The 27,280-nt window shown below is 33.1% G+C and overlaps 1 protein-coding gene across 1 annotated transcript in view; it reads right to left on the bottom strand.

Annotated features, from left to right (window-relative positions):
- The window catches only part of LOC118203875 (uncharacterized protein CG3556-like), a 121,647-nt gene that overhangs the window by 71,280 nt on the left and 23,087 nt on the right, over positions 1-27,280 (bottom strand). Inside the window, exon 2 of the mRNA XM_085821503.1 lies at positions 27,088-27,239. Within this exon, the coding sequence (XP_085677629.1) occupies positions 27,088-27,239 (152 nt within the window). The remainder of the gene's footprint in view (positions 1-27,087; positions 27,240-27,280) is intronic.

The following is a 27,280-nucleotide window of genomic DNA, read 5'->3' as shown; positions in this document are numbered from 1 at the left end:
GTATTTTAGTAGCGTTTGAATTTACTAGATTATGCCAAAGCACACTACGGCTATCTGCTTAAGGGGTGGGATACCTTTGTGGAGTACATTCTCAGGAACTGGTTCATATACTTTATTCATTCATTATACTTTAGAAAAATCCCGAAAATCTTCACGCAGCTTTTTGTTTGTTTGTTTTTTGTTTCTTAGAAATAATGTATTCTTGCAGGGAACCTTCTTGGTAATTATCTCCCTAAGACGAGCAGTGTTTTGATCATTACGCAAGTTCAGCACATTCAGACAAGATTAAAAAAATGCAAAATTTTGACTGGTCGCTTTAAATTGGATTGCTTAAATTTACTTTTAGATTTAGACATTTCTTAGTAGCACTTTAAAAGCATTATTTAATTTTTCATATACATTTTATTCGAAAATTTCGTAGTTTACTGATCTTACAGTGACCAACTTCCTAAGACAATTTTAATGTTTTTCTTCGGTGTTTTTTAATTTTCAAAATATCTTAATTTATGCGCTCGAGAAATCTTTAGCGAAATTAATATTTCTGAGTGAGCTTCTATTTTGCGGCGATTCTTTGTCGTCGGAATTCTTTGCCTAGCAACTATGAAGCAACTAATTTTTCTTGTAAATTTTTAATTAAAGATAAAATTTAATTAAATAAAAGCTTAATTTCCCTTAAATTGTTTTCAAGGTTTAGAAACTGCACACATTTTACATTGACTTTTATTTTCAGTGACTGAAATGTTTCAAGTACCATTTTTTATATTTAAATGACAAACTCTTTCGAATAAGAAACTATGATATTTTTATGTATCATTTTAAATGTTTTATAAGTATATGATATGATTTTGAATATCAACCATAACTAAATTTTAAAATCCGGGTTCACTTCGTGCATGATTACTTTCATGCTTCGTGCATGATTACTTATCAGAAAGAATATTTTAAAATAAAATGAAAGTATTAGTGTTCTACGCATTCAACTGAAAGCATCTAACACATTTCGGAAAAAGATATCTTTAAACAAGGCATGTTTTCCATAGTTTACGTTTTAAATCAAACAAAAATATCTTTTTCATCTTTATATTTCGTGGAGTTAGCCATTTCTTATACTTTGATATGCGTTCTCTTTAATATACATGCAAGGCTTAATTAGTATGTTGGTTGTGATTGATACTATATATTAATACTTGTATATACACTTGAATCACATGTTTTGTTTGGGGGGGGGTACTGGTTTGCTTATACTCCCACTTTTTTGTTCATTTTATTGATGCAACATGTTTAATTTTTATATAGTTGCCATGGTGTGGGAGTGTGAGAAGTTGTATATAGTCCTTATTTATTTTAAATATTGTCCTCATTCATTTTTGTAGTCTTTATTGTATTGTATATTGTCCTTATATATTTTGGTAATAACCATGGTTTCTTACTGATCCTGTGACTCAATTATGTTAATGCATGTTATATGTTAGTGCATATTTCCCACTGAAAATATGTTATAAAACTCTATTAATATACGTCTTCAACATATTAAACACAATTAATTCAAACAGAGTCATGAATCTATGAATTTTTATGAGAAAAAATTTATAATTTTACATGTGATATAGTGCAGAATATCAAAAACAAAGATGTATAAGTTGTCAAAATATAAAATCTTTAAATGAAAGAAAAAATACATTTTTGAGGAGTTAAATACATTTGACAAATGGCATTTGGAGAAGATGATTTTGCTGCTTGAAATCTGAATAACTAAATACTGAAAATTTAAAAAACATCTTAAATTGTTTCATCCTTTCAGTCCCAATTTATTTGTTTGTTTCAACTGACTTGATTTTTTTAATGTATTCTTGGTAATTATCACAAATGATACAAATGAAATTGACATAATTTGAAAGTCTGTCACGAAGCCTCTATAAGAAGAGGCGCGCGACAATTTTGTAGTAGGCATGTTAGAAATGATGCCTACTACCTGTGGGACATCAACTATGTAGTAAATTGATGCGTGTAATTCCATCTAGGCTTCTTTAAACATCTACTGGGACTTATATAACCCATTGGGACTGAAAGAGTTAAGGGAAAGAATTAAATGCTATATTTCACCGCAGTTAAAATTTTCAGAATATTGATTTATGAGTTTTTTACTCATAAATCAATATTCTGAAAATCAATATCATAATCAATATATTAAAAAAGTTTATTTTTTAATAAATGATTTAGTTTCACATTTTATATTCAGTTATTTTATTCATAAAATAAAATTTTTTTTTTCATTAATAGTAGTATATATTTGTTTGAAAAGAGAAGTGAGAATCGGGGTTTGGCTGGAAACTGTAGTAATCTGTGTGCAAGATGAAAACAATTAGGAATTTTCGGGAAACTAACGCTTGAAGCTCTTAGTTCTGAGAATTGCGTTGAAAAACAAGCTAAGCGGCTGAACTCAGGCGTCACCATCGAGATAGATAAGGCCTGCGCTCTGAAACGAAACTGGCTTGTGACGTCACGGTTAAGAGATCCTCAGCAAACATTTTGTTGGCTTTTATAAGTTGTAATTTTTTATTCATTATGTTTTAAGAATTGAATTTATGTTTACTTTTGACATCTGAAGCATCATCCCTTGTAATAATTACTAACACTAGTAATATAAAAATTGTCAGCAAAATTTATGATTATTTATTTTAATTGGAAACTAATTTTATATGAAATAACTGTCCTAAGGGGTTAAAAGCTTAACACTTATTTCATTACATAATATGTAGAATATCAAATGCAGAGTAAATTTGATTCTTGTCAGAGTACTGTGTTCTTAAATTTAAATATCAATGTTTTTTGCAAATCATTAAATATCATTTTATCATGATGAAACTTAAATGCATATGTTTAGCTAATATAGCTTCTGTTCACTTTTATGTATGTTATTATCATGCAATCAATTTGTTTAAAATTTGTTATGCAATATAAATCTTTCTGAGAATGATAGAAAAGTTTCTAAAGTAATGTATGTAAGATTCATATTAAGGTAATTAAATTGCGAAACTGCAAAATGAAATTTTAAAAATGTACAGTTATTGAAGAAGCAGTAGTAAAAAAAATATTTTCAGAACAGAGGTAACGCTTATAGTTAAATAGGTATGATGTAAATATTTGCAAGAAATTTCAGTTTCTAAAAGTTTTTTAAGTATTTCGTATATTTTTAAAATATTTTAAAAAAAAATTGTGTATAACTTTATTTAAAAAACATTTTTCCTGTCTTATTTGGAATTTTAATATTGATAATCTTCAGAGCTATGTAATAAATATTATCTCAATTTAACTACAGATTCTTGTCGAATAATTATGTAGCATTAAGAGGAAAACATTAACTGTAATACAGATTAACATACAATATGTAAGTAAGAAATAATTTTAAGACTAGACTATTTAGTAATTTATTACATTCAGAAAAATTTTCTGACTGATATAAGGCATTTAAATGTTAGTCTAAATATTAAGCAGTCTCTTTCATTCGTTTGATGTTTTATAATCCTGCTACATTAATATGATAGATATAAAAAGGTTGTCGGAAAAAATGTCACCCGGAAAAAAGGGAAACGGAAAGAATATCCCCGGAAAATAAGGAACGGAAAAAATGTCACCCTTCGTTTGCAATGGGAAATATAAGGCATGTTTAGAAAGATCGCCAAGCTGGGTGATAAAAGTTTTATCTCAACAACCGTAACTTCGGATGACCGGAAACATGTGCGAGTAGAAGCAAGAAGATGTGTTGGCTGCTTGTTTCTTCCATGGAGCCTACGTCCATGGTTGCTTCGTTAAGGTTAAAGATAGAGCGTTGTTTAGAGAAGAAAGCTTTCGCGATGGAAGCCAGGGGGGAAGGCGGGTTGTCCAGCGTCGGTCATTGTCAGGTCTTTAGTAATTACTCTCCTCGCACCCCATGTAGTTATAGCCTTAAGCTGCGGTTTAGTGAAACATTTATTGACGCACAACAGAAAACTAATTCATCCTGAGCTTTGGTATAAGAAACAGTTGTAGATGCAATTTCAAGTTACGGTTTGCGATAAGAACAGGACTAAAGAGAAGGGCTAGCTCATAGAGCGTTTCCCCCTGAAACATGCAGTGAGGAGTGATGACGTAGCAATGATGCCACCGAGCGCGGAGATGCAATTGACAACATAGAAATTAACGTTTTAAATTTGAAGAAACAGCGTTTAAAATGAGCTGTGTGTGAAAGATAGCTATAATTTGGAAGAGACAATGTTACTGCAGTATGCATTTTACACTGAACATTACAAAATTTAATAGTACTTACTCAATTTTAAAATAAGAGATAAAGTGCGCTACTCTTAGCATAAAGTTCCTGTTTTTATTTGCAGGGATTTTTTTTTTTCTTTAAATGCCTGTTTGTTTCTAATCATTTCTTTATCTGCATGTTAACTAAGAGAACTGTACTACTGCTTCTAAGATAACTATAATAACAGCTATTTAAAATTAATCGAAAAACAACCTTAAATTGGCATAGTTTTAAACATGTATGGTTATATATGGCAAAATTTCTGCTAATCTAAGTTTGAGTTTCAGCCTAATTGTAAATTTTACATTGGCATATTTTTATCCCGATTCAATATAATAACATATATTTTTTTAAATAATTTTGTAACTTAGGCTTACATCAATATTTCATTTAAATAAATACATGTAAGATTCTTATCTTAATTTAGACAAAACAACTTTACTCACAGTACCTAAAATAATTATTTATTTTTTCAAAAGTGAGGGTTAGGGGGCAGGTCTTCTTATGCCAATTACTTTAATATCATACTTTATATATATTTTATCTAGAATGCTAAGCTAACACAAAATCGAATCAATAATAACAGAGGATACAATAAAAGCTGGAGCGACTTTTTGTCTCTCGTTTCCCTTGACCATTAAATAATTTGATTTTAGTTTGTGACACAATTTAATTTCTCCTGAATCTTTATTTAAAACCTCTTTAATAATATCAACATTTAAAACAGTTCCATCTTCTAAAACAAATCCTTTATCTAAAAAGTGGTTTCTCAGTAATTTGAGGCAGTGCGCTAAATCTGCAAAAACCCATATTTTTTTCGTTTGGAATACTGGATTTGGAAACTGAGAACTATTAATCGAAATCTGTAACTCTTTCCACAAAGTAGTAGATCCTCTTAAATCAGACACTACTGCTTTCACTTCTACTCCAGATGATTGAATATGTCTTATGAGTGAAAAAAGAAGTTCTTTCTTCATTGGAGTGTTAAAATCAAAAAATATTGGTTGTTTCCACTGCAAAATGAGACCTCTGATTAAAACAAACTGCACTTTTTGAAAAGGACCGAGAATTTCGTCCAGTTTAGAGTCATAGCAGAGTTTAGAATCTATGTGCATTTCGTCGAAACTGAGAACGCATTTTTTTTCTACAGAATTCAAATATTGGCATCTTTCCTTCATTACAGCAAGAACATCACTCTGAATTACTGGACTACATGAAAATTTAGCGCACCATCTCTTTAATGTGCTAGTGCTAGGTAAAGGAATTCCCATTTTTTCTTTCCAAAAATCGTAGCTTTTAGATGACAGAGCTCTTATGACAATGCAACGTGAAATATCTTCACTAGTCCACCTGATTTTTTCCTTCTTTTCTAGCAATGCGTTAATCTGCGTCTTTGTAAAAATATGCTTTAGACGTTTTCCCAAATTCTCCGATCTGTTCTGTTTTTTCCTAAATTTCGCTGTTTGGGATTTTAATTTCGGAATTTTCGATACAAATTTCTTTCTAGATGTCGTCCACCTTCTTTGTCGCTGAGCAAACATTCTAAAATTTTTCTTTTCTCTATTTTTCAATATTTTATTACAATTTTCTAAGGATATTATTTTGTTCTTCAAATTATCAATACATTCTTGTTTATCTTTACACTTAGGGCACTCAGGGATATTGTCACATAGGGCATTGTCACTTGTGAGTGTTATTTCAAAATCATTCACATTTGATTTATTATTGTCAGCTTCAATTTCGTTCTCGGCCTCAAAATAAATTTTCTTTGGGCTTAATTCGTGTAGTTTTTCAAAAGCACTCTGCATTAGTTTTCGTTTCAAATGTCTCCGATTTCTTTGTGTTATTTCGTTTACTGCACACGATAAATTTACTTTCGGCACAGCATTGCATTTCAACAGTGTCTTTTGCGGCAATCCAAGCAAGCGATTTCTCATGTCATCTTCATAATCACTGCACAGAAAATGTTCGCTGCAAATTCTTGCGTTTTTCACATTAATAGAATCTTGTCTTCGACATTTATGTATCCATTCTTTCGTCAAAAGCAAATTATCCTTTGGGAAAGAATGAAATACAATATCTCTTTCTTTCGTATTTCTATAAGTGTTACGGCACGTTGCTACAGCACAAGAAGCCATATTACATAAAGGATACTTTAAATATAGAATTTAAAAGGAAAACTGACTAAAACTATATATATATATACACACAAATTATTTTAAATATTTGCATTATTAGAAAACAAATATGTATGATTAACATTAATTTGGGATATGCGATCTCCAGAAAATCGTCTCGCAAATGAATGAAACTACAGTTTTAAAGGCGCGAAATCAGAGCAGGTGCAACAGAGACACGTCAGATTACTTCTGGTTCCCCCCCCCCCTCCATGAGGCTCGCGCATGGAGGTAGTTACTTCCTACCTCCATGGGCTCGCGTCGGCGAGGAGTCGAACAAAGGAATGACCTAGCCCTTCTATTTATCCCTGGATAAGAATAGGACTAAATTTTTTACCTAATTAATTTTCGCATAATTTTTTTTTCTCATTTGATTTTAATTAAAAGTAACGCATCTGCACAGGAAACAATTGTTCAATTTTGCACTTAAGTTTGAAAACAAGAATACCACAGTTATTAAAATTAAGAGGTTTATTTCAAAATTATTACTCCCTGAGGGACTCATGTTTTCATTTTGCGATTTTGCGTCGAATCACTCTGAATGTCCGTTTCACTTTTCAAACTGTTGCCACCAAATATTGTGATAAAACAACGGTACCTAGAGCCATCGAGTTTCGAATGATGTAATCCTACTGCGAATGTGAGCAACTGGAAGCCCAAATTTGAAATTTGGAATTCGTTTTATTATCGATTTTATATTTTGTAACGAATTTTTGATTAACAAACTCAAGAATTTCAAAGCGAGCCATGGCAACGTTGTACAGAAAAAACATTTTTATCTCCAGCGCGTGAGACTGTGAATCGGAAATTCTAAAAATGTGCTCAATTTAAAATTATTTTGCGATACTGCTCTTGAACTGAATTTTATGGTTTAAGTGCGAAGAATATGATATTTAATAAATAAATGTAACACACAAAATGGTAAAAAAAGGCCCATTTGGACGTAATTTAAAATCTGAAACCTTTAGGATTTTTTATTTTACTAAAATTTTAAAATCTAATTGAAATGGATCGTATAACCACGCGATCTGGATTTAAACATTTAATATGCAATGAACCCTCTTATGGCGAACTCTTCCAAAATAATTTCTCAGAGTAGAAATTAACACTTGTACCGAGCATTATCTCTTTAAGACGACCACTTCCACCAAATAATAGGCCAAAATAATTAGAAACGCGGATGATCGTATTAGAGAGGATTTAATGCATTTTACAATGCTCCAATGCGTAACCTACTCAGAGCCGGACCATCTAGTAGCCCATAAACGATTGGCGACCATCTCCTTAAGACGATCACTTCCAAAAGTGACAAACATTTCTATAGGTATAAACAAACACTTGCACTGAATATCATCTTTCTAGGGTGGTGATCTTCACAGAATACCAAAAATCAACTAGAAACATGGATGGATTAGGATTATTCAATTATGTCAAAGCGCACGAGGGCTATCTACCTAAAGGCAGGGATGCCTTTGTGGAGAACTTTCTAAGGGAAACTGGCTCGTATACATATTACACATGGGGAAAACCACGAAAGTGCCCATGCAGCCAGCCCATTCAGTTATATTAATTACAATTACGTGTAAAGCTTATGGAAACTTAAAACCGGCTGAGCGGTTAAGTTGCTGAATACCCTGGTTGTTAGAACTGGGTTCGATTCCTAGCAAAGCAGCTTTTTGTGGTTTTTTCCCGATATAACGTGGTTACGAGCTAGTTTTCGTTAGGAAGCCCTTCACGAAGGCAACCATTCTCTTAGGCAGATATCTTTCGTGCGCTTTGTTATAGTTAAGTAAATCAAACCAAATTAAAGAAGCTTATTCCTTCTACTCTCCAAATTGAGCTCCAAATAAGTCATACGTGGGAGCTTTTTGTATTCATAACGTAAAACGTATCAAAACGGAAAATTAAATAAATTTAATTATTTAACTTGGTTATCTAGAATTTCAGTTTTTAATTTATCTCTTGTTTCCAAAAATCTGAGCATGAATAATTGTGTAATAAAGTATAGACCGATAACTTTGAAATTCAGAGAATAACTTAAATGGCCTTCGACCACTAGCAGCCGAGAGGTAAAAATCGTTGAATATTGGTAGTTCGACTGGCGTTCAAACCATGGTGGATGTGCTGCTTACCAGGAAATTTTCGTGTTTTTCTCCATGTGTAACATAAATACGAGTCAGTTTCTATCAGACGTATGAAATAATTTTTGTCAACTACTCGGTATAAACAGTCCTACATGAAGGCATCCATACTCACTTCGGCAGATAATCTTATGGTACTTTGTCATAACCTAAATAATCTGATTTGATGATCATGCTAATTTTTTCTCATACTGAAGCCTGTGATGCTTTAATTAATGTTTTATTTATCATAAACTGTGTTAATTGCTTTAAATTAACGAAATCAGGATTTTTTTCTGTTACATTTCCTTTTTGAAATTTTTGACATCATTTTAGAAGCCTTAATATGTCAGATCGTTTTAGTAAGACGTATTATTTGTAACTGTTTTACATATAAGTACAGAGAATCTCATGACGGCGAACTCTAAAAGTGTTTCCTACAACATAAATAAACAGGCTTTTATACATTTGCCTCTCTAATGCAACCAACCATCTATATAAGTGGCTTAAAAATCGCTTGAAGCGGCCGTTAGTGGTCGCATTAGAAAAGTCTCATTATATTTGCATTTTTGTGGCATTTAATAATTTCAGTTACATGTCTGCCTTATAAATTATAATATTGATTTTTCAAGGGCGTGTAACAACTTTCAATATAAATTAGAATAGTAATAATCTTTTACATTTCATTCGGATTATTGTATTCGTATGAAAGCCTTGAATCAATCGTTGATCATTATTTTGTACGTATGCTATTGCAAAAATTTAAAAATTCTTAATTATGATATTTTCCAATATTCGGGCTTTAAATGCCCAAGTTATTTAATTTTATGCCGAGATTTAAATTTTGTGCATTTACAATAAGAAGATCTTAATTCTGGAACTTTTGAACATCTGAAGCTGGTTAAAACTGGTTGAAATGTGTTGCAGTCTCAGCTCGTATGCAAAACCATTCTCGCACTGATTTGTTTTATGCTTAATTTATAGCAATATCCCTAAGTAACCAAATTTTAGATTTATATCATTTTTTTTTTTTAAAAATTGTGAAAATAAACAAAAAGAAAGGAGAAAATTTTTCTTTCTTACATTATAATTATTTTCAGTTCATCTTTTATGATAATTAGTGTATTTTTCAATTTTCCTCAACTGTCAAATCTTGTTGTATTTCTAAATATCTTTAGATTATTTACAGTCCCTGCAATTTTAGAGTTTTTATGTTAAACTCTAAAATAGTTATTAGAATAATTATTAGAAGGATTTGATGTAATTAATAACGTACGTCGCCCATAGATTCGCAAATTTTGAATTTTCAATATTGTTGCAAGCACTTGAGCAGAAAATTCGTCTTTTCTAGCAAATTGCAAATTTTAAAATTCAAAAAATTCAACTCCATCAATCCAATTTTCAGACTCAATTAAAGGCACTGAAGTTATTTAACATTTAAGAACTCTCGGTGATTTAGAACTCCCCGGAATTGGTACTCAAGAAATGATTTCTAAAATGCTCTTCTACATCTATTAATAATTGTTCTATCCCTTGAATAGCTAGTATCTACTGCATTTTCTCCTCATTTCTTATTTGGTGGTTATTTGAATCATGGCAAAGCACGGGAACTGTCTGTCGAAGAGAAGGGATACCTTCGTGGAGGACTTAACGAAGTATGAGAAAGGGAAACTTGATTGTATTTACCTTACACATGAAGAAATAACTAAATTATCTTGCAACCAGCTTGTTTGCTGGGATTTGAGCCCCTGTTGAGCTATTAGTGTTAAGCGACCGCCAGAGTCGTAGCTAGGGTTTTCAGCGCCCAGGGACAACTGAAGATTTCGCGCCCCTTACTGCTTGCCAAGGATGGAAAACATTTAATTCTACAATGTCTAAATTCAATTTCGCCAGATAAATTTTCCATAAAATGAAAAAACAATTTTTAGTACACATAAATAATTAATTGAATGAATGTAAATTTTTACTGCAGAATACATAAACTTATTTTCAACTCAATGTAAAACTGTTCCCACGCAAAATTTATATTATAAGAAAAAGTTAAATGTCTGTTATGTCGAATATTTCTTCACTTAGATTGCAGAGACATTCGATATTTTATGGAAGCGGGAGACTTGAAAAATGAGCAACCCCCTCTCCGGGAATCGAACCGCGGATCTCTGGAATACGTGCCCAGCGTGCAGACCACTACACCACGAAAGCACGTCAAGAAGGCTCAAGTCTAAAATTTATGCATATTTAGTAGTAATTCTATATTTTGCATATTAACATTTAAAAAAATACCTGACTAAATTACTCCTGAACGGTTGTGTATAAGCCTATGGTTTGTTTGATCAAGTGCGACTCATTTGTAAAGTATTGAATGGTGTACTCGCTTGCAAAACCTTGTGAATTTTGTGTTTCTTGAAAAATCGGCAATACTGAGTATGATTGCTAAATATTACATTCTTTTTAAGGGAACATTATAGTATAATAATAAGAATATTTTCTCCTGGGATATACTTTTATCAATGATATATTACTGTAGCGCAGTTTTGCTAAATTCCTATAAATCAGTTCTAATTATTCTAAGCTGATTTACTAAGACTTGGAATGATGCTCAAGGCCGGCGGTAGACGTTTTACCAAAGAATTTGGTTTTGCCGCACGGTGCCTGCTTTACAACTTCAAAATTCTGCCGCCCAGCTCTTTCAAAAGTTCTAAAAATTTTGCGTTCTCTCAATTCTGCCGCCCGGTGCGGCCTCACCGACTGCATATGCTCTGGCACCGGCCCTGATGATACTAGGAATGACTAGGATTGTCATTTCCTCATAAACATGATGCTTATTAAAAATTACAGATGTTTTAATTAATAACAACCTTAAAAACTGGTTGTCAGTAGCTTTAAATTTGACTCCATACACTTCAACAATTAAAAAAGCCAAAAGATAGGAAGTTTCCTTGTCAGCTCTTTTTGAGTCCTTTTCTAATACTGCTAAAATTCTACACGATATTTATTTTAGAACTGCTAAGAAACTGCTAACAAAATTTTAAATACAAAAGTTATACTGCAATTTTAAGTCTGAAAAGTAATTAATTCAGACTTGAAAGCTCTTGAAACATAGAACTTGAGCTCAAAACAATAAGAATAGAATTTTGCATTCATTTTTTTAACTATACGATTGTTGCTTCATTGATAACAATGTTATAATTAGTTCGTTGCATTAGAATTCATATTTCTTACTAATTATTTAAACATGAAAAATGAGAACTATAATATTTATATGTGCTTTTTAATCTCCAAAGTCATAATAAAGGTTTCTCATAAATAGGAAATTGACTGTTATCAACAGTTTTCACCTCTTCTTCAAGAAAATTTCTTTTACGTTCCTAATTAAAAATTACAGAACAGCAGAACATAATCTATCTCACGAAATTTGCTAAAACAAATTCTTTCGCATTTTATTTAACTCAAATTTATTCAATATTTCGAGTTCTGGATAATCAAATTAGCGGTATCATTCTAAAGCTGCAAAATGTAATTAAGAAGCTCAGCTTCGTTTTTAATGATTCATTTTACCACGCCACTGGGGAAAAAAAAATATCTGAGTTTTCAGATTTTCATTTACGTCCAAAGGGCGTTTTTTTAATGTCTTGTGTGTTACCTTTATTTATTAAATATCATGTTCTTTGCACTTAAACCATAAAATTCAATTCAATAGCAATGCCGCAGCATATCTTTAGAATTTCCGATACACAGTTCCGCGCGCTGGAGACAAAAAGGTTTTTCCCATCCGTAGAGTGTTGCCATTGCTCCCTTTTAAATCGCTGAGTTTGTTACTCAAAAATTCGTTAAAGTTTTGCAAAATATAAAATAGATAATAAATCAAATTCCAAATTTAAAATTTGGTCTTCCACATGCCCATATTCGTAGAAGGATTACGTCATTCAAAATTCGATGGCTCTATGTACCGTTGTTTTATCACAATGCGAGAAATATACATACATTTATGCAGATTTTTCATTATTTAAAGGAAAATCTGAAAGCTTTCATATTTGATATTCCGCCCAAAAGGATTTTTTTTAACGTTTTGTGTGGTACCTTTATTTATTAAATATAATGTTCTTCGCACTTTACCATAAAATTCAATTCCACAGCAATATCACAAAATATTTAAAAAGCGCAAAATTTAAGAATTTCCAATACACAGTTTCGGGCGCTGGAGATACATTTCTTTTTTCGTACAGTGTTTCCGTTGCACGCTTTTAAATGGATGATTTTGTTAATTAAAAAATTCGTTAAAGTTTTGCAAAATTGGGAATAGCTAATAAAACAAATTCCAAATTCGGAATTTCAAGTGCTCATGTTTGGTTGGAGTACTACGTTATTCAAAATTGGATGGCTCTAGGTACCGTTGTTTTTTGAAAATGCGGAAACATTCATGAATTTATGCAGAATCTTCATTATTTAATTTCTTTAAATACAATGCATGGCAATAATATTTTGTAGCAACAGTTTGAAAAGTGAATCAACGCAGAAAGTGAAACCACGCAAAATGTCGTTTTGAGACTAATAGCCCTTTGGGTCTAACGCCCCCTTGGGCTAAAATAAATAAATAAATAAATAAATAAATATTAAATTAGCAAGTTAAAAATCGGAAATAGCAACATTTAACCGATAAGAAAGTCAGAACTCCTTACTACCTTGCTCGAAAAATGCAAGTTTGAATAAAATGATAATTTTGCTTCTTTATTTAATTATTCTTATAACAGGGCTTGCATGAATGGATTATATTCTACTACAAGAAATTTTTTCATACCAATAAATTGCCACAGTTATGGACAGAAAGTACAGTAAACTCTTTCTATGATGACCACAGGTTCATAAGATTTTGGGCTTTTGCGAATTAGAGAAATAGCTCTCAGCACCGATGTCCAAGTTCTCAGAAATACTGATCATCTTAGGAAGATAATCACCAGAAGAAAGTTCACTGTTCACATTCTGAAGTGCGTTATTCTATAAATGAAAGTACATTAAACCGATTCGATTGCGTGTATGGCCGTATCTATTTATATATAGGAAAAATTTTAATATAAAATAAATATAGTGTAAAATATATGTTACCGTTAAAGCGTATAATTAAGTTATTTCCTCGAATAAGTAAGTATTTGGCGGGAGGAAAACTAGCCAAGCCGGTTTAGCTAATTATTTTAAAATAACTATATTAATTAGTATAGAATATAATATTCTATAAATTAACTAATGATAAATGCCGCCCAGACGGTGTAGTGGTTAGGGGAGCCAACTGTGATACCTAACGGCTTGGGTTCGAATCCAGGGGAATGCATAGTTCTAATTGTCCGTCCCTTCATAGGAGGCAAAGGTGGCCCACCTGTTAGGTGACTGCATAATAAAGTGACAACTGCTTCTGGTCAAGTCGAAGTCGGCTGAAGGACCATCATTCATATTAAAAAAAAAAAAAAAAAAAAAACTCTCAAAGGTTTCAGATTTTAAACTACGTCCAAAGAGGGCGTTTTTTTTAACGTTTTGTGTGCTACATTTATTTATTAAATATCATGTTCTTTGTACTTAAACCATAAAATTCATTTAAATAGCAATGTCGCAAAAGAATTTTAAAAAGAGCATATCTTTAGAAGAATTTCCGATACACAGTTCCGCGCGCTGGAGATAATTTTTTTTTCGTATAGTGTTGCCATTCCTCGCTTTTAAATCGTTGAGTTTGTTAATCAAAAATTCGTTAAAGTTTTACAAAATATGAAATAGATAATAAAACAAATTTCAAATTTGGGCTTCCAGATGACCATATTCGCAGGAGGATTACATCATTCAAAATTCGATGGCTCTATGTACCGTTGTTTTATCACAATGCGAGAAATATGCATATGTTTATGCAGATTTTTCATTTTTTAATTTCTTCGAATATAATGCAGGACTCTAACATTTGGTGGCGACAGTTTGAAAAGTGATTCGCCGTTTATAGTGATTCAACGCAAAATCGCAAAACGAAAAGAATAGTCCTCCAGGATCAAAGTCTCTTTGGAAACACCTGATGGTAAACCGTTAAAGTGGAAAAAAAATGACACTATAAAATATCTGTCGTTTTATAAATTAACTGATGATAAACCGTTAGTGTTTAGAAAATTATATTTCATATTACGGATAGAATTAATAATAACGGAATGCATAATATAATATTATTGCTAGATTCGTTAAACCGTAATAAAAAATAACAGACTATACTACGCCAGTAGTTCTGTTTAGCAGCAGTCTTTACTGACAATTCGTCATTTATCAACACTTTAATGTGAACAAGCTGTTAGCTTCCAGTTACGGATGGATGAAATTTAGTTTAAAAACCGGCAATCATTATTTAACAGAGGAGAAACATTTGCTCCCCGTGAATTCTTGCCTTCCGGGTGACGTGGGTCGGTTTCCTTTTAAGGAAACGGGTGAAGCAAACAACGGGGGAGAACATACGATTTTCCCGCAGGCAAGTTGGAAAAACCTGCTATCGAAATGACCTTGCTCAGCTGCAGCCAGCTCAACGTCTTACCCTTAAAACCTTCCTCAAGAGAGCCCGCTATAACCCAGCCCGTTTAGCAGGTTTCCCCATCTCCAATCGGCGACATTATTTGGCGAGATTTTAGAGTTCCTTTTTTTCCGTTCCTTATTTTCCGAGTGACATTTTTTCCGTTCCTTATTTTCCAGGGACATTCTTTCCGTTTCCCTTTTTTCCGGGTGACATTTTTTCCGCACACCATATAAAAAATATGCAATAATTATAGAATGAGAGATAACAAGTGTTCCCACTGGCAAACATTTTGTTAAAGTAGTGGGTGAAACAAAAAAATTTGATGCGGTGATGAGAATCAACGAGAGACACAAAGACAGTGCAGAAAAATCAAAGTAAAAATTTTAGCTACTTGAATTTTAAAACCAATTTTTCTTCAAAGAAATGATTTGCTTTTAAAAGCACCACACCATTCTCAAATAATTTTGTTTTGAAAATAAATAATAACAAAAGAAAATGAAAATATTTCATATTCGTATAAGCTTTGTAAAACATTATATTGCCGCTTGTAATTTTTTTTAGACTGATTTTATAGTATGAGATACCAATTTCATAGAATAGGTTTAGGAAAACGGGTGTTTAGCAAGGAAGCTAAACTGCGCGAAGACCGGTCCCCTAGCAGTGACGTAGTAACTCAGCGCGCAGGCCTTATCTATCTCGATGGTGACGACTCAGGGAGGAGGGAAGAATTACAGCTACTAAAAAGCTCGGGGGGGGGACGAATAACAGCTAGGAGAGTCAACCGTTAGAACGGGTGTTTCGATCAAGCTTAACTCCTGGGAATCTGTCCCCTCTAGGCGCTTAAGGCTATTTGGTTAATAAAAGACAGCTGAAAATTTCAGTCATTACTGATGATGCTCCACATACAGAACAAAAATAGCATTTCTTATCTTATTAGTATTTGTATGTTTTACAGTTATTACACAGTTTAAAAAGAGAACCCAGAAAAGCTTAGTTTAGAGTTTACCATACAAGGAGCTCCTTGTTACCAAACATGTTTAGACCGTCCTTCCTTGTTTGGCTTTGATAAAGCCCTTTGCCTCTTTTGCATATATGTATTCATACATATAGATTTATTTAATCAATATATAATTCCATCAAAGAATTATATTAAAAATATAGATTTAATTGACATTTTTTCCTTTTTTTTTTCTTTTTTTTCTTTTTTGGCCAAACTTCAGCAATACGAATAATGAATAATACAACATTTTAATCTTTTTCCAATAAAATGAGATATCCATGTAGTTCGATTAAGGAGGCGAAACTTCCCGATTATACGTATGATAAAAACATCATAAATTCAAACTTTGTCTCTGAAAATGGAAAATATTTAGAATCTTAGTAACAAGATTTTCCAAAATTAACTACATATTTTTTTAATTACTAGCGGGCAAGCCCGCCAGCTGAGCGGGCTGAAGCCCGCTTTTAATTGTTCGTGTGTATAAGAGCTCCCATGCTCAATTTCGCCGGTATTCGTAAGTTGGACCGAACTACCAGTGTTCAGGGATTTTGAGCGAACTTCCCCCGCTTTATTCACGTATGCATCGAGATGATAGTGCATACACGTTACACATGCGTAAAATCACGAAAACACCCATGCATAAAGCCCGCTGGCCGGGATTCGAAAGTTGGAACGAACTACCAGTGTCCAGCGGTTTTGCGCGGGCTACACCCGCTTTATTAAAGTATGCATCCAGAATATACTGCATACACGACACACATGCGAAAAATAACGAAAACACCCATAGAGCCAGCCCGTTGGCCTTTATTCGAAAGTTGGTCCGAATTACCAGTGTTCAGCGATTTTACCCGGGCTGCGCCCGCTTTATTCGCGTATGCATCCAAAAGATACTGCATACACGTTACACATACGGAAAATCATGAAAACACACATGGAGACAGCCCGTTCGCCGAGATTCGAAAGTTGGATCGAACTACCAGTGTTCAGCGGTTTTGCGCGGGCTGCGCCCGCTTTATTAAAGTTTGCATCCAGAATATACTGCATACACGATACACATGCGTAAAATCACGAAAATACCCATGCAGACAGCCCTTTCACGGGTATTCGAAAGTTGGACTGAACTACCAGTGTTCAGCAGTTTTGCGCGGGCTTCGCCCGCTTTATTCACATATGTATCCAGAAGATACTGCGTACACGAAAAACATGCGTAAAATCACGAAAGTACCCATGGAGCCAACCCGTTCGCCTTTATTCGAAAATTGGACCGAACTACCAGTGTTCAGAGGTTTTGCGCGGGCTGCGCCCGCTTTATTAACGTATGCATTTAGAAGATACTGCATACACGATACACATGTGGAAAATCACGAAAACATCCATGCAGCCAGCCCATTCGCCGGGATTCGAAAGTTGGACCGAACTACCAGTGTTAAGCGACTTTACCGCTCAGCCGATAATGGGCCGTTGTACCAAATATAATCTCGAACATTTTCGGGTTTATTATTCGAATAGTAGATTCGTTATTGAAATTCCTTTTGATAAACTTCAACATAATCATACACAAAAGTACATCAATATACATATTAATGTAATTAATCATTCATAATTATTTATAATAAGAAAACTTTCCATATACCATGTCCAGGCAACAGAAATTCAATTTAAAACCCTGAACGAAAAAAAAAATAGTCAGTATTTAAATAAATAGTTTAATTATTTTTATATTTATTTCTTTTTTGGCAATTACAATTTTTTAAATAAAAATTAATTTAATATTAGCTTTATGCGAACAGTCACATTTGTTAAATTCAAAATTAAAACAATATATATATTAATGCAATTATATATAATAAAAAAAAAGCAGTGTATGATTACGTAGCTCAGTAACACAAATGAGCACGCTGATTTGAGCTATTAGAATTATTAGTTTGTATTACTCAAAGTTGCTTAGTTATTCAGATCCAAAAATCACGAATTCTCCGAAAAATGCACTAAAAATACGTATCTCGGCAACCAATAATGCCATCGGCTCCAAATTTAGAAATTTACAACTGATAGATGGTCAGATGAGGGATGCCCTTTGTTCCAGAGAGATTGGCAAATTAGAAGATTAATTAGCATAATGAATAAAAATCCTCCACTACGTTAATTTCATCCCTGGCGAATAGCCTTGATGATTCCGACGGTCGATCGGAAAAATTAACTATATTTTTTTAATTATATAAATTTTAAGCAGTGTGTTTTTAGAGCTGGGCAATATGCTTTTTTTTTATTATTATTAAATACTTTTTCAGACCAATAAGAGAAATATACAGATTTTCCCGAAACGAAATGTTTAACTCTGTCAAAATAATGTTAAAAATTTGCTGTCCGGTCTTTACACGCAAAAATTATAAATACATTAAATCGTAAAAGCAAATTTTAAGGCATAAAACTTTATATAAGTAATAGCTTACGTAAATAATGAGAATAATATAAATAAAAAGAAATGAAAAAAGTATAAGTGCTTTACAAGTATATGAAATTGGTATAATGCTCTAAAAGTACTGAGTTTTTTTTCCAGTTCAATCATCAAAAATCAGACAAGCAATTAGTATATTTGTTATTTACAGTGGTGTACATAGATAAACCGAATTCTACATTTACCTAATAACACACCTCTCATTGATTTAGATAATTCATTGTATATCTTTGTTTATTATTATGAACTGTGAAACTAAAACTAGTTAATTGCAGAAGCAAAAAAAAAAAAAAAAAAAAAAAAAAAACTATAAGATTTGTAAAATTATTAAAACAGAAAGATACTTTTGTTTGATTTAAAACGTAAACTATAAAAATTAATATGCCTTCTTCCATAGTTTAATGCGTAGAAGCACTAAATACTTTCATTTTATTGAAAAAGTATTCTTTCTGGTTACTTTAATTAAAAAATAATCATGCAACGAAGCGAACCCGAATTTTAAAATTTAGTTATGGTTGATATTCAAAATCATATGTTTATAAAACATTTAAAATGATACATAAAAATTTAAAATGATACATAAAAATATAGTTTCTTCTTCCAAACAGTTTATTATTTAAATACAAAAAAATTGTACTTGAAATTTCTCAGTCACTGAAAATAAAAGTCAATGTAAAATGTGTGCAGTTTCTAAACCTTGAAAACAATTTAAGGGAAATTAAGCTTTTATTTAATTAAATTTTATCTTTAATTAAAAATTTACAAGAAAAATTAGTTGCTTCATAGTTGCTAGGCAAAGAATTCCGACGACAAAGAATCGCCGCAAAATAGAAGCTCACTCAGAAATATTAATTTCGCTACAGATTTCTCGAGCGCATAAATTAAGATATTTTGAAAATTAAGCAACACCGAAGAAAAACATTAAAATTGTCTTAGGAAGTTGGTCACTGTAAGATTAGTAATTAACTACGAAATTTTCGAATAAAATGTACATGAAAAATTAAATAATACTTTTAAAGTGCTACTAAGAAATGTCTAAATCTAAAAGTAAATTTAAGCAATCCAATTTAAAGCGACCTCTCAAAATTTTGCATTTTTTTAATCTTGTCTGAATGTGCTGAACTTGCGTAATGATTAAAACACTGTTCGTCTTAGGGAGATAGTTACCAAGAAGGTTCACTTCAAGTATACATTATTTCTAAGAAACAAAAACAAACAAACAAAAAGCTGCGTGAAGATTTGTAGCTGACTTTCGTCATAACTAGCAAATCGACATTCAAGTAACTGACTGCACGCTGTGCATGAAAATTTTAATAACACTTTAAGAATAAACTGAAGCAAAACAAGAAATAGTTTTCATAATAAAGTATTAGATTAACAAAAGTGAAGAAAATAATCTCACAATTAAGTTAGCAATTTTTTTATAGATAAGGTCATGTAGTTACTTACCTTCCTTTTTCTAATCTTTTTTAGATTATACTTTGCATGAAAAACTAAAAGTAAAAACTTTATAAAAAATAATTTATTAATGACCTTTGCTACTTAACTATGTCGGTTTAAAATTCTGTTAAGTGCTATAAGTCGCGTTAATTTTCTATGCTTAAGTTTCCTTCTTACTTTATCAGCAAAAATTTATTAGTTAATAAAAACTATGAAAGTAAAAATTACCCTTTTTTCCATCTTACGTTCACAAATCATTAAGGGAATATCCATTTACAATTATTAAAGCCTGAAGAAAGCATGTCTGCGATGTTATGGTCATGCGATGACTTGTAGATACTTTATTTTTTACCACGATATTTTCGACGACGATGTTTTTAACTGCGAAGTTTTTGAACCGCTTTATTTTGGACGACGATGTTTTGTACCACGATGTTTTAGAACTGCGATGTTTTCTCTTTGCGATGTTTTCTCTCACGATGTTTTGTAGCACGACGTTTTCGGCTTGAGTTGTTTTCTCCGCGACGTTTTCGTCCGCGGTGTTTTTGACGCGATGTTTTCGGCTGTAACCCACCCAAACATCAATAGGCACGCAGACTCTACAAAATAAAACCCAACCGACTACAACCAACAAGGAAAAGGAAAATTCAACTCATTGAATACAAAAAGAAGAAACAGTGATTCAAAGTAAACCTAAAACTGTAAGTCACAAAATAATTAATAAAAATAGAAGTCATAGCAATAGCTCTCTTGATGAGGTGATTTCTGAATCTGCGGATTCAAACAGTATGGAAATAGAAGAGGGTCTAGAAGTTCCCAAGCATCTACTTCCACGAAAAACTAAACAACAGCACAGAAAGAACAAAACCCAATCATAATGGCCACCCTCGTCTCATGGAACTGTCGCTGTTTCCACCGAAATTTGCTTGATATCAAAGATATAGTAAATGCCTATCATCCTGTGTGCTTAGCAATACAGGAAACAAATCTGAAACCAGAACAACATGCAAAACTTCGGAGGTTTCCTTTCGTCAGGAAGGATTAATCTTGCAGGGGAGCGTGCCTGTGAGGGTATAGGCCTCCTTACCTCACTGGACTATCCATCAAATACATTTCCTTTGACGACATCCCTCCAAGTTGTAGCTGTACAAGTAAATATTCATATTGTAGTTTCAGTTTGCCTCCTAATAAGCACATTGATCAGCAAGATTTAAATGATCTTATAGAACAGCTGCCTCAGCCTTTCATCATAATAGGAGATTTTAACGGCCATAGTCCGCTCTGGGGTAATAAAGATACAAATTGCCGAGGAAGACAAATTGAGCAAATGAATGAAGATCATAGCCTTTGTCTCCTGAATAATGGGCAGGATAGGATATTTACTTCCATGAGCCTTCAAGGAAATTTCACCCTCTCGACCTTGCCATCTGTTCACCATCTCTGTTGCCATTTTGCACTTTTAGTGTCGGAAATGATTTTTACAACAGCGATCATTATCCCATTTTTGTGTTTCTTGCACGAAGAAGAGCAAACTCCATGTCGAGACTCCCTCGGTTTATACTGTACAGGGCAGACTGGGAACTCTTATCTTCCTTCATAGAGCTCACAGAGAAAATAGTAGAAGATGTGCGTATCGATAATGCTGTTGAAGCTGTTACTAATACTATTATTCAGGCAGCTATGTTTTCCATTCCTAGAACATCGGTAAAAATACTAAAATATACGAAACCGTGGTGGAATCGTGACTGTCATGAAGCACTGAAAAAACAGAAAAAAGCATGAGGTATTTTTCGTAGATATCCTACTCTGCGAAACCTCATAGCATTTAAAAGAGCCAGAGCAAATGCACGAAAAGAAAGAAGGCAGAGCCAAAGGAATTCTTGGATTTCATATGTGTCGTCAATAACATCCTCTACCCCTAGTAAGCGGGTTTGGGAAAGAGTTCGAAAAGCATGCGGAATATATAAAGAGCACTCACTTTCCTTTTTGGAAAAAGATGGCCGAGTGATTAGCTCCATAGAAGAAATTGCGAATACTATTGGTGACACATTTGTTGCCGTTTCTTCCAGCAGAAACTATTCACCTGCATTTCTCTATATCAAGCATCACTCTGAAATAAATCCTATCGCATTCAACTCTTCCAAATCTGAACCTTACAATAGAACATTTACTATGCTGAAATTAAAGAGAGTTTTGTTGCAGACACATAGGTCTTCTCCGGGTTTTGATGGCATAAATTACGAAATGCTAAAGTATCTGTCCTATAAGTCACTGAATGCCCTTCTCACTCTTTACAATAGAGTGTGGAAGGAGCATACTTTTCCCAGTGCATGGAGGAGAGCTGTTGTAATTCCTATTGCTAAGCCAGGGAAAGATCCAAGGAATCCCTCCAACTATCGGCCAATTGCCCTTACGAGTTGCGTATGCAAGCTGTTTGAAAAAATGGTAAACAGCCGCCTAGTCTACTTCTTGGAAAAGAATAATATTATATCGCCTTATCAAAGCGGTTTTCGAAAGGGGAGAACAAGCGTAGATAACATGCTCCTCTTAGAGACATCCATTTGAAAAGCATTTGTAAGAAGAAGCCACCTTGTCTCGGTATTCTTCAACATTGAGAAAGCTTATGATAAGGCATGGAGATACGGTATACTTCGCGATCTTCATGAGAGTGGCTTGCGCGGCAACTTACGAATTTTCATTCAGAATTTCTTGAACACTAGAACTTCAAGTAAGAATTGGCTCTGTTTTCTCAGATGTTTTTGAACAGGGAGAGGGTGTGCCTCAAGGCTGTGAGCTTAGTGTAACCCTGTTTAGTTTAAAAATAAACTCTGTATTAAAAGAACTTCCTCCCACCATCTTGGGATCTCTATATCTTGATGATTTACAGATTAGCTGTCGAGGGGCAGACATAAGATACGTAGAGAGGCAATTGCAGATAGTTCTGAATAAGATCCAAGAATGGTCAGACAAATAGGGATTTACATTTTCGAAACGGAAAACATTGTGCGTGCACTTTTGTAGGAATCGAAGTCTCCATCCTGAACCTGAGTTATATCTGAATGGTACAATTATTCCAGTTGTGCCCGAAGTAAAATTTTTAGGAGTGACGTTCGACCGAAAATTAACTTTCCTTTCTCATGTTTTAAACCTGAGAAAGACGTGTTTAAAAACACTAAATATTTTAAAAGTGTTGGCGAACACCTCCTGGGGTGCAGAGCGTTGCTCTATGCTTCGCATTTACAGAGCGCTGTTCCGCTCTAAACTGGACTATGGCTCAGTTGTTGACGGATCCGCTCGGTCATCAGTATTGTTAAAACTGGATCCTGTTCACCATCAAGCTCTGCGGATTTGTTCAGGAGCTTTCAGGACCTTCTCCTGTCCAGAGCCTGTATGTTGACTCTAAAGAATCATCACTTTATCTGAGGCGTGAGCAATTGTCGCTTTTGCAATTTTTTAATATTCTATTGCAACCTGAACATCGCAATAAGCTGTGCTTACTTGATAATGGGCGTAACAATTTATTTGAAACACGTCCATCCTGTGTTCCTACTTTTCCTTTAAAAGTTCGCCCTGTCATTGAGGAACTTTCCTTCTCTGATATGCGCCCCCAAGCAGTATAGAATTTTGAAATTCCACCTTGGGAAAATTCACGGATTCAGCTTCTTGATGTTTTCAAACATTACGTGAAGGCAAGCACTAACGAGATCGTTTACACACAACTCTTCGCTGAGCACAGGCACAAATATAGCAGTTATTATCCGATATATACAGATGGATCGAATTCAAATGATCATGTCGAGATGGCATTTGTATTTGAAGATTATATAGAGGGCAGATGCCTGCACCATGCTTTCTCAGTCCTAACATCTGAACTAACTGCAATATATAATGGTCTTTTGCACATCTCAAAGCTCTGCCACAAAAAGTTCATAGTTTATACAGACTCGTATAGTGTTCTTAAATCTTTTGAAGCTTTTCCCAACACTCAGAATCCTGTGGTAGTGGATGTTCTCAAAATTCATATAAACTTAACAATTCGAGGATATAAAGTCCTGTACTGCTGGGTTCCTGGACATGCTGGAATAAAGGGAAATGAGCTTGCAGATATCGCAGCAAAATCTGCTGTTGAACTGTCCAGTCGCCTTATACCATTTAGAGATATCTGCTGTGTCATCAAGGAAAAGGTCCGAAAAAAAATGGCAGCAAATTTGGGACATTCAGCATCACAACAAGTTGGGAAATGTCAAGTCTATAATTGAGCATTGGGATTTTGCTGGAAATCGTAAGGAGGAAGTTCTTTTGACTCGCCTCAGAATTGGTCAGACTAGAGTTACGCTTAACTATCTTCTCAAAGCTGAAAATGAGCCTGTTTCTTTTAATTGTAAAGTTTGTTTATCTGTTCGTCATATTTTGATTGAGTGTCCATGTTTTGATAGTCTTCGCCAGAAATATTTTAATAGCTGTGCCTTACCTCTCGACCGTTTAATCGGAAGAGAGGTCAATTGTAATTTATTTTATTATTTAGAAGAGACTGGCTTTTATTACCTAATGTAATTTTTTTTTTGAAGACTGTGTCTTGAATTTTAATGTGTGCTTTTAACTTGTTTTTTTATGACTTCATCCTGTGGATTTGGTACATTTGTCTACTTGTTTTTATTTATTGTATTTTAATTTCGTCAATTGTAATCATCCTATCTCGTGTTTGGCGCGCTATAACCGTCTTTGGTTTTGCGCCATAATCTCTCACTCACTCACTCACTCTTGACCAAGAACGTGTTATTTAATAAATAAAATAAACTCAGAAAAAATCAAGGATAAAAAAAACAAAAAAAAAAAAAAGTTTTCTAAAGAAAAAAGTTTTCTAAAGCCATCTTACTAAAAAAAACTTAACATTGACATTATGAAATTAACGTTGAATGGGGAATTCTACTCTTATGCTGTTGTATTGTACATGTATACTTAATAAAAAATATAGGACGGCAAAAAAGAAAATGAGTTTGTAGCAGTGAGAGTAACAGCAGCCTGGTAGCTGCTACAAAAGCTTAACTAACCTTTTTTGGGCGACTGTTAAAATCTAAAACCGTTCAGGTTTTCATTATTATTATTTTTTATGAAATGATAACGTTCTTACTCGCGAAGGAGGGGTAAAATCTATTCTTTAGCAAAAGATTGAGACTTTTATAGTTGCTTGGAAGGATATTTTATCATTCTTCCATTATTAGAAAAATTTCATTTGTTCTCGTGCGATTATTTATATACTACTTTAAACTAATTAAAAAAATCTAATTTTTATTTTTTAAAACAATTTAAGAACTTAAATTTTATCTTTATATAATTTATTTTTCCTTGTCATTTTTTGTTAAAAACTGTGATTTCTTATGATTTGTTTAAAAAAGTTGCACACTTATAATAATGTAGATAATATCAGTAAAGTTTCATGTTTTTAGACGATTTGTATCTTCCTCAAAGTATCCTAGCTCGATCATTAATATTTTTGGTACTATTCGGTTTCGAGGTCCGTAAAAAATCGCCAAACTATTGTTGATGCCAATGCTGCCAAAAATAATTGAGGCAACCCTAATAATTTCGGCAAGAAAAGAAGTATAATAAGTAAAAAAAAAAAAAAAAAAAAAATCTGAAATGTTTCAGATTTTAAATTACGTCCAAAGGGGCGTTTTTTAACATTTTGTGTGTTACCTTTCTTTATTAAATATCATGTTCCTCGCGCTTAAACCATAAGATCCAGTGCAACAGCAATATCGCAAAATAGTTTTAAAACGAGCATATCTTTAGAATTTCCGATACAGAGACTCACGCGCTGGAGATAAAAATGTTTTTTCTGCACAGCGTTGCCATTGCTGGCTTTGAAATGCTTGAGTTTGTTAATCAAAAATTCGTCAAAGTTTTAAAAAATAGGAAATCGATCATAAAACAAATTTCAAATTTCAAATTTGGTTTTCCACATGCTCATATTCGTTGGAGGATTACGTTATTCAAAATTCGATGACTCTATGTACCGTTATTTTATGACAATGTGAGAAATATACATACATTTACGCAGATTTTCATTATTTAATTTCTTCAAATATAATGTAGGACTCTAACATTTTATGGCAACAGTTTGAAAAGTGAACCGACATTTATCCGTCCGACGCAAAATGCCAAAACGAAACTAATAGTTCTTCGGGATTCAAATCCCTTTGGACTAATAATTATCCAAGATTGACGTTTTAATTTAGATGAAAGGTTAATTTCATATAATACTTTTTTATTATTATAATTTATATGAAAAAGGTTAACATGACTGAATGGAAGCATAAGAGTAAATAACTATTTCATATCATTCTTATAATTTATATAAAAATTGCTAAACATAACTGAATGGATGCCTGCATCGCAATTTCGCTACCGACTTATCGCTAAAGCATAATTTCATCTCGTTGGTTGTTGAAACGTAATTTTCTGTTATGAATGATGCCTTTTCTTTGAAAATATTCTCGGTAAAGTGCAGAATTGCTCACTTATTTGTTTGCCGCTTTTTAAAAGGGTAAAAACAATTGGATTTTTGTCAATTTTCTTTTAATTTTGAAGTGAAAATAGGTCGATGTGTATATAGTTAAAATCAAGGGTGTGCGCAGTGCCATTTTTGTGCAATTCTAGGATTTTTTTTTTTTTTTTAAAGTGAAAATAGTTTGATGTGCACATGGATACCGAGTATGTGCAGTTCTTAAAAACGCGTCAAGCAGTGGAAGATTCTGCACTTTACCCAAAACTCTACTGCCGACCTTTCGTCATGGGCAATTCCCAAATTGTTAAATCCATAGGATATCAAAACAGGATTTAAAAATTAAACTAGTATTTCAATGGCGTCTTAAGAAATATAGAACTATATAAACTTACGCAATCTGAAATCAAAGCATGCGCTAGATTTGGCGCTTTTGCGCATACATTTTCGCTGCAATTTTTTTACGGCCCTCGAAACCGAATAGTACCGTATTTTTTTATATAGAATTTGTTTCGTCATTTCTCCTGTTTTTTGTTTGTTTGCTTGTTTGGCTACTAATTTACTTACTTGGAAATGAATTTGCTTGAACTGAAGACGCACATAATTGCCTGCTGGAATTTGAATCGTCCAACACTTTTCCGTCCTTAATGAAGTCGAGTCCTTCACAGAGCCAGAGAGCTCAGTCTTGTTCTCACATATCAGGCTTTGTGCCTTGATTGCTGTAATAAAGAATTTCGTTAGTGCACTCTTATATTTTACA

This window comes from Stegodyphus dumicola, chromosome 8 (genome assembly GCF_044657685.1).
Source record: "Stegodyphus dumicola isolate Sdum_Otavi_A_Nest chromosome 8, ASM4465768v1".
NCBI lineage: Eukaryota > Metazoa > Arthropoda > Arachnida > Araneae > Eresidae > Stegodyphus > Stegodyphus dumicola.
Note: the sequence above shows the minus strand (reverse complement) of the source record. Positions and strands in the feature narration are given on the sequence as shown.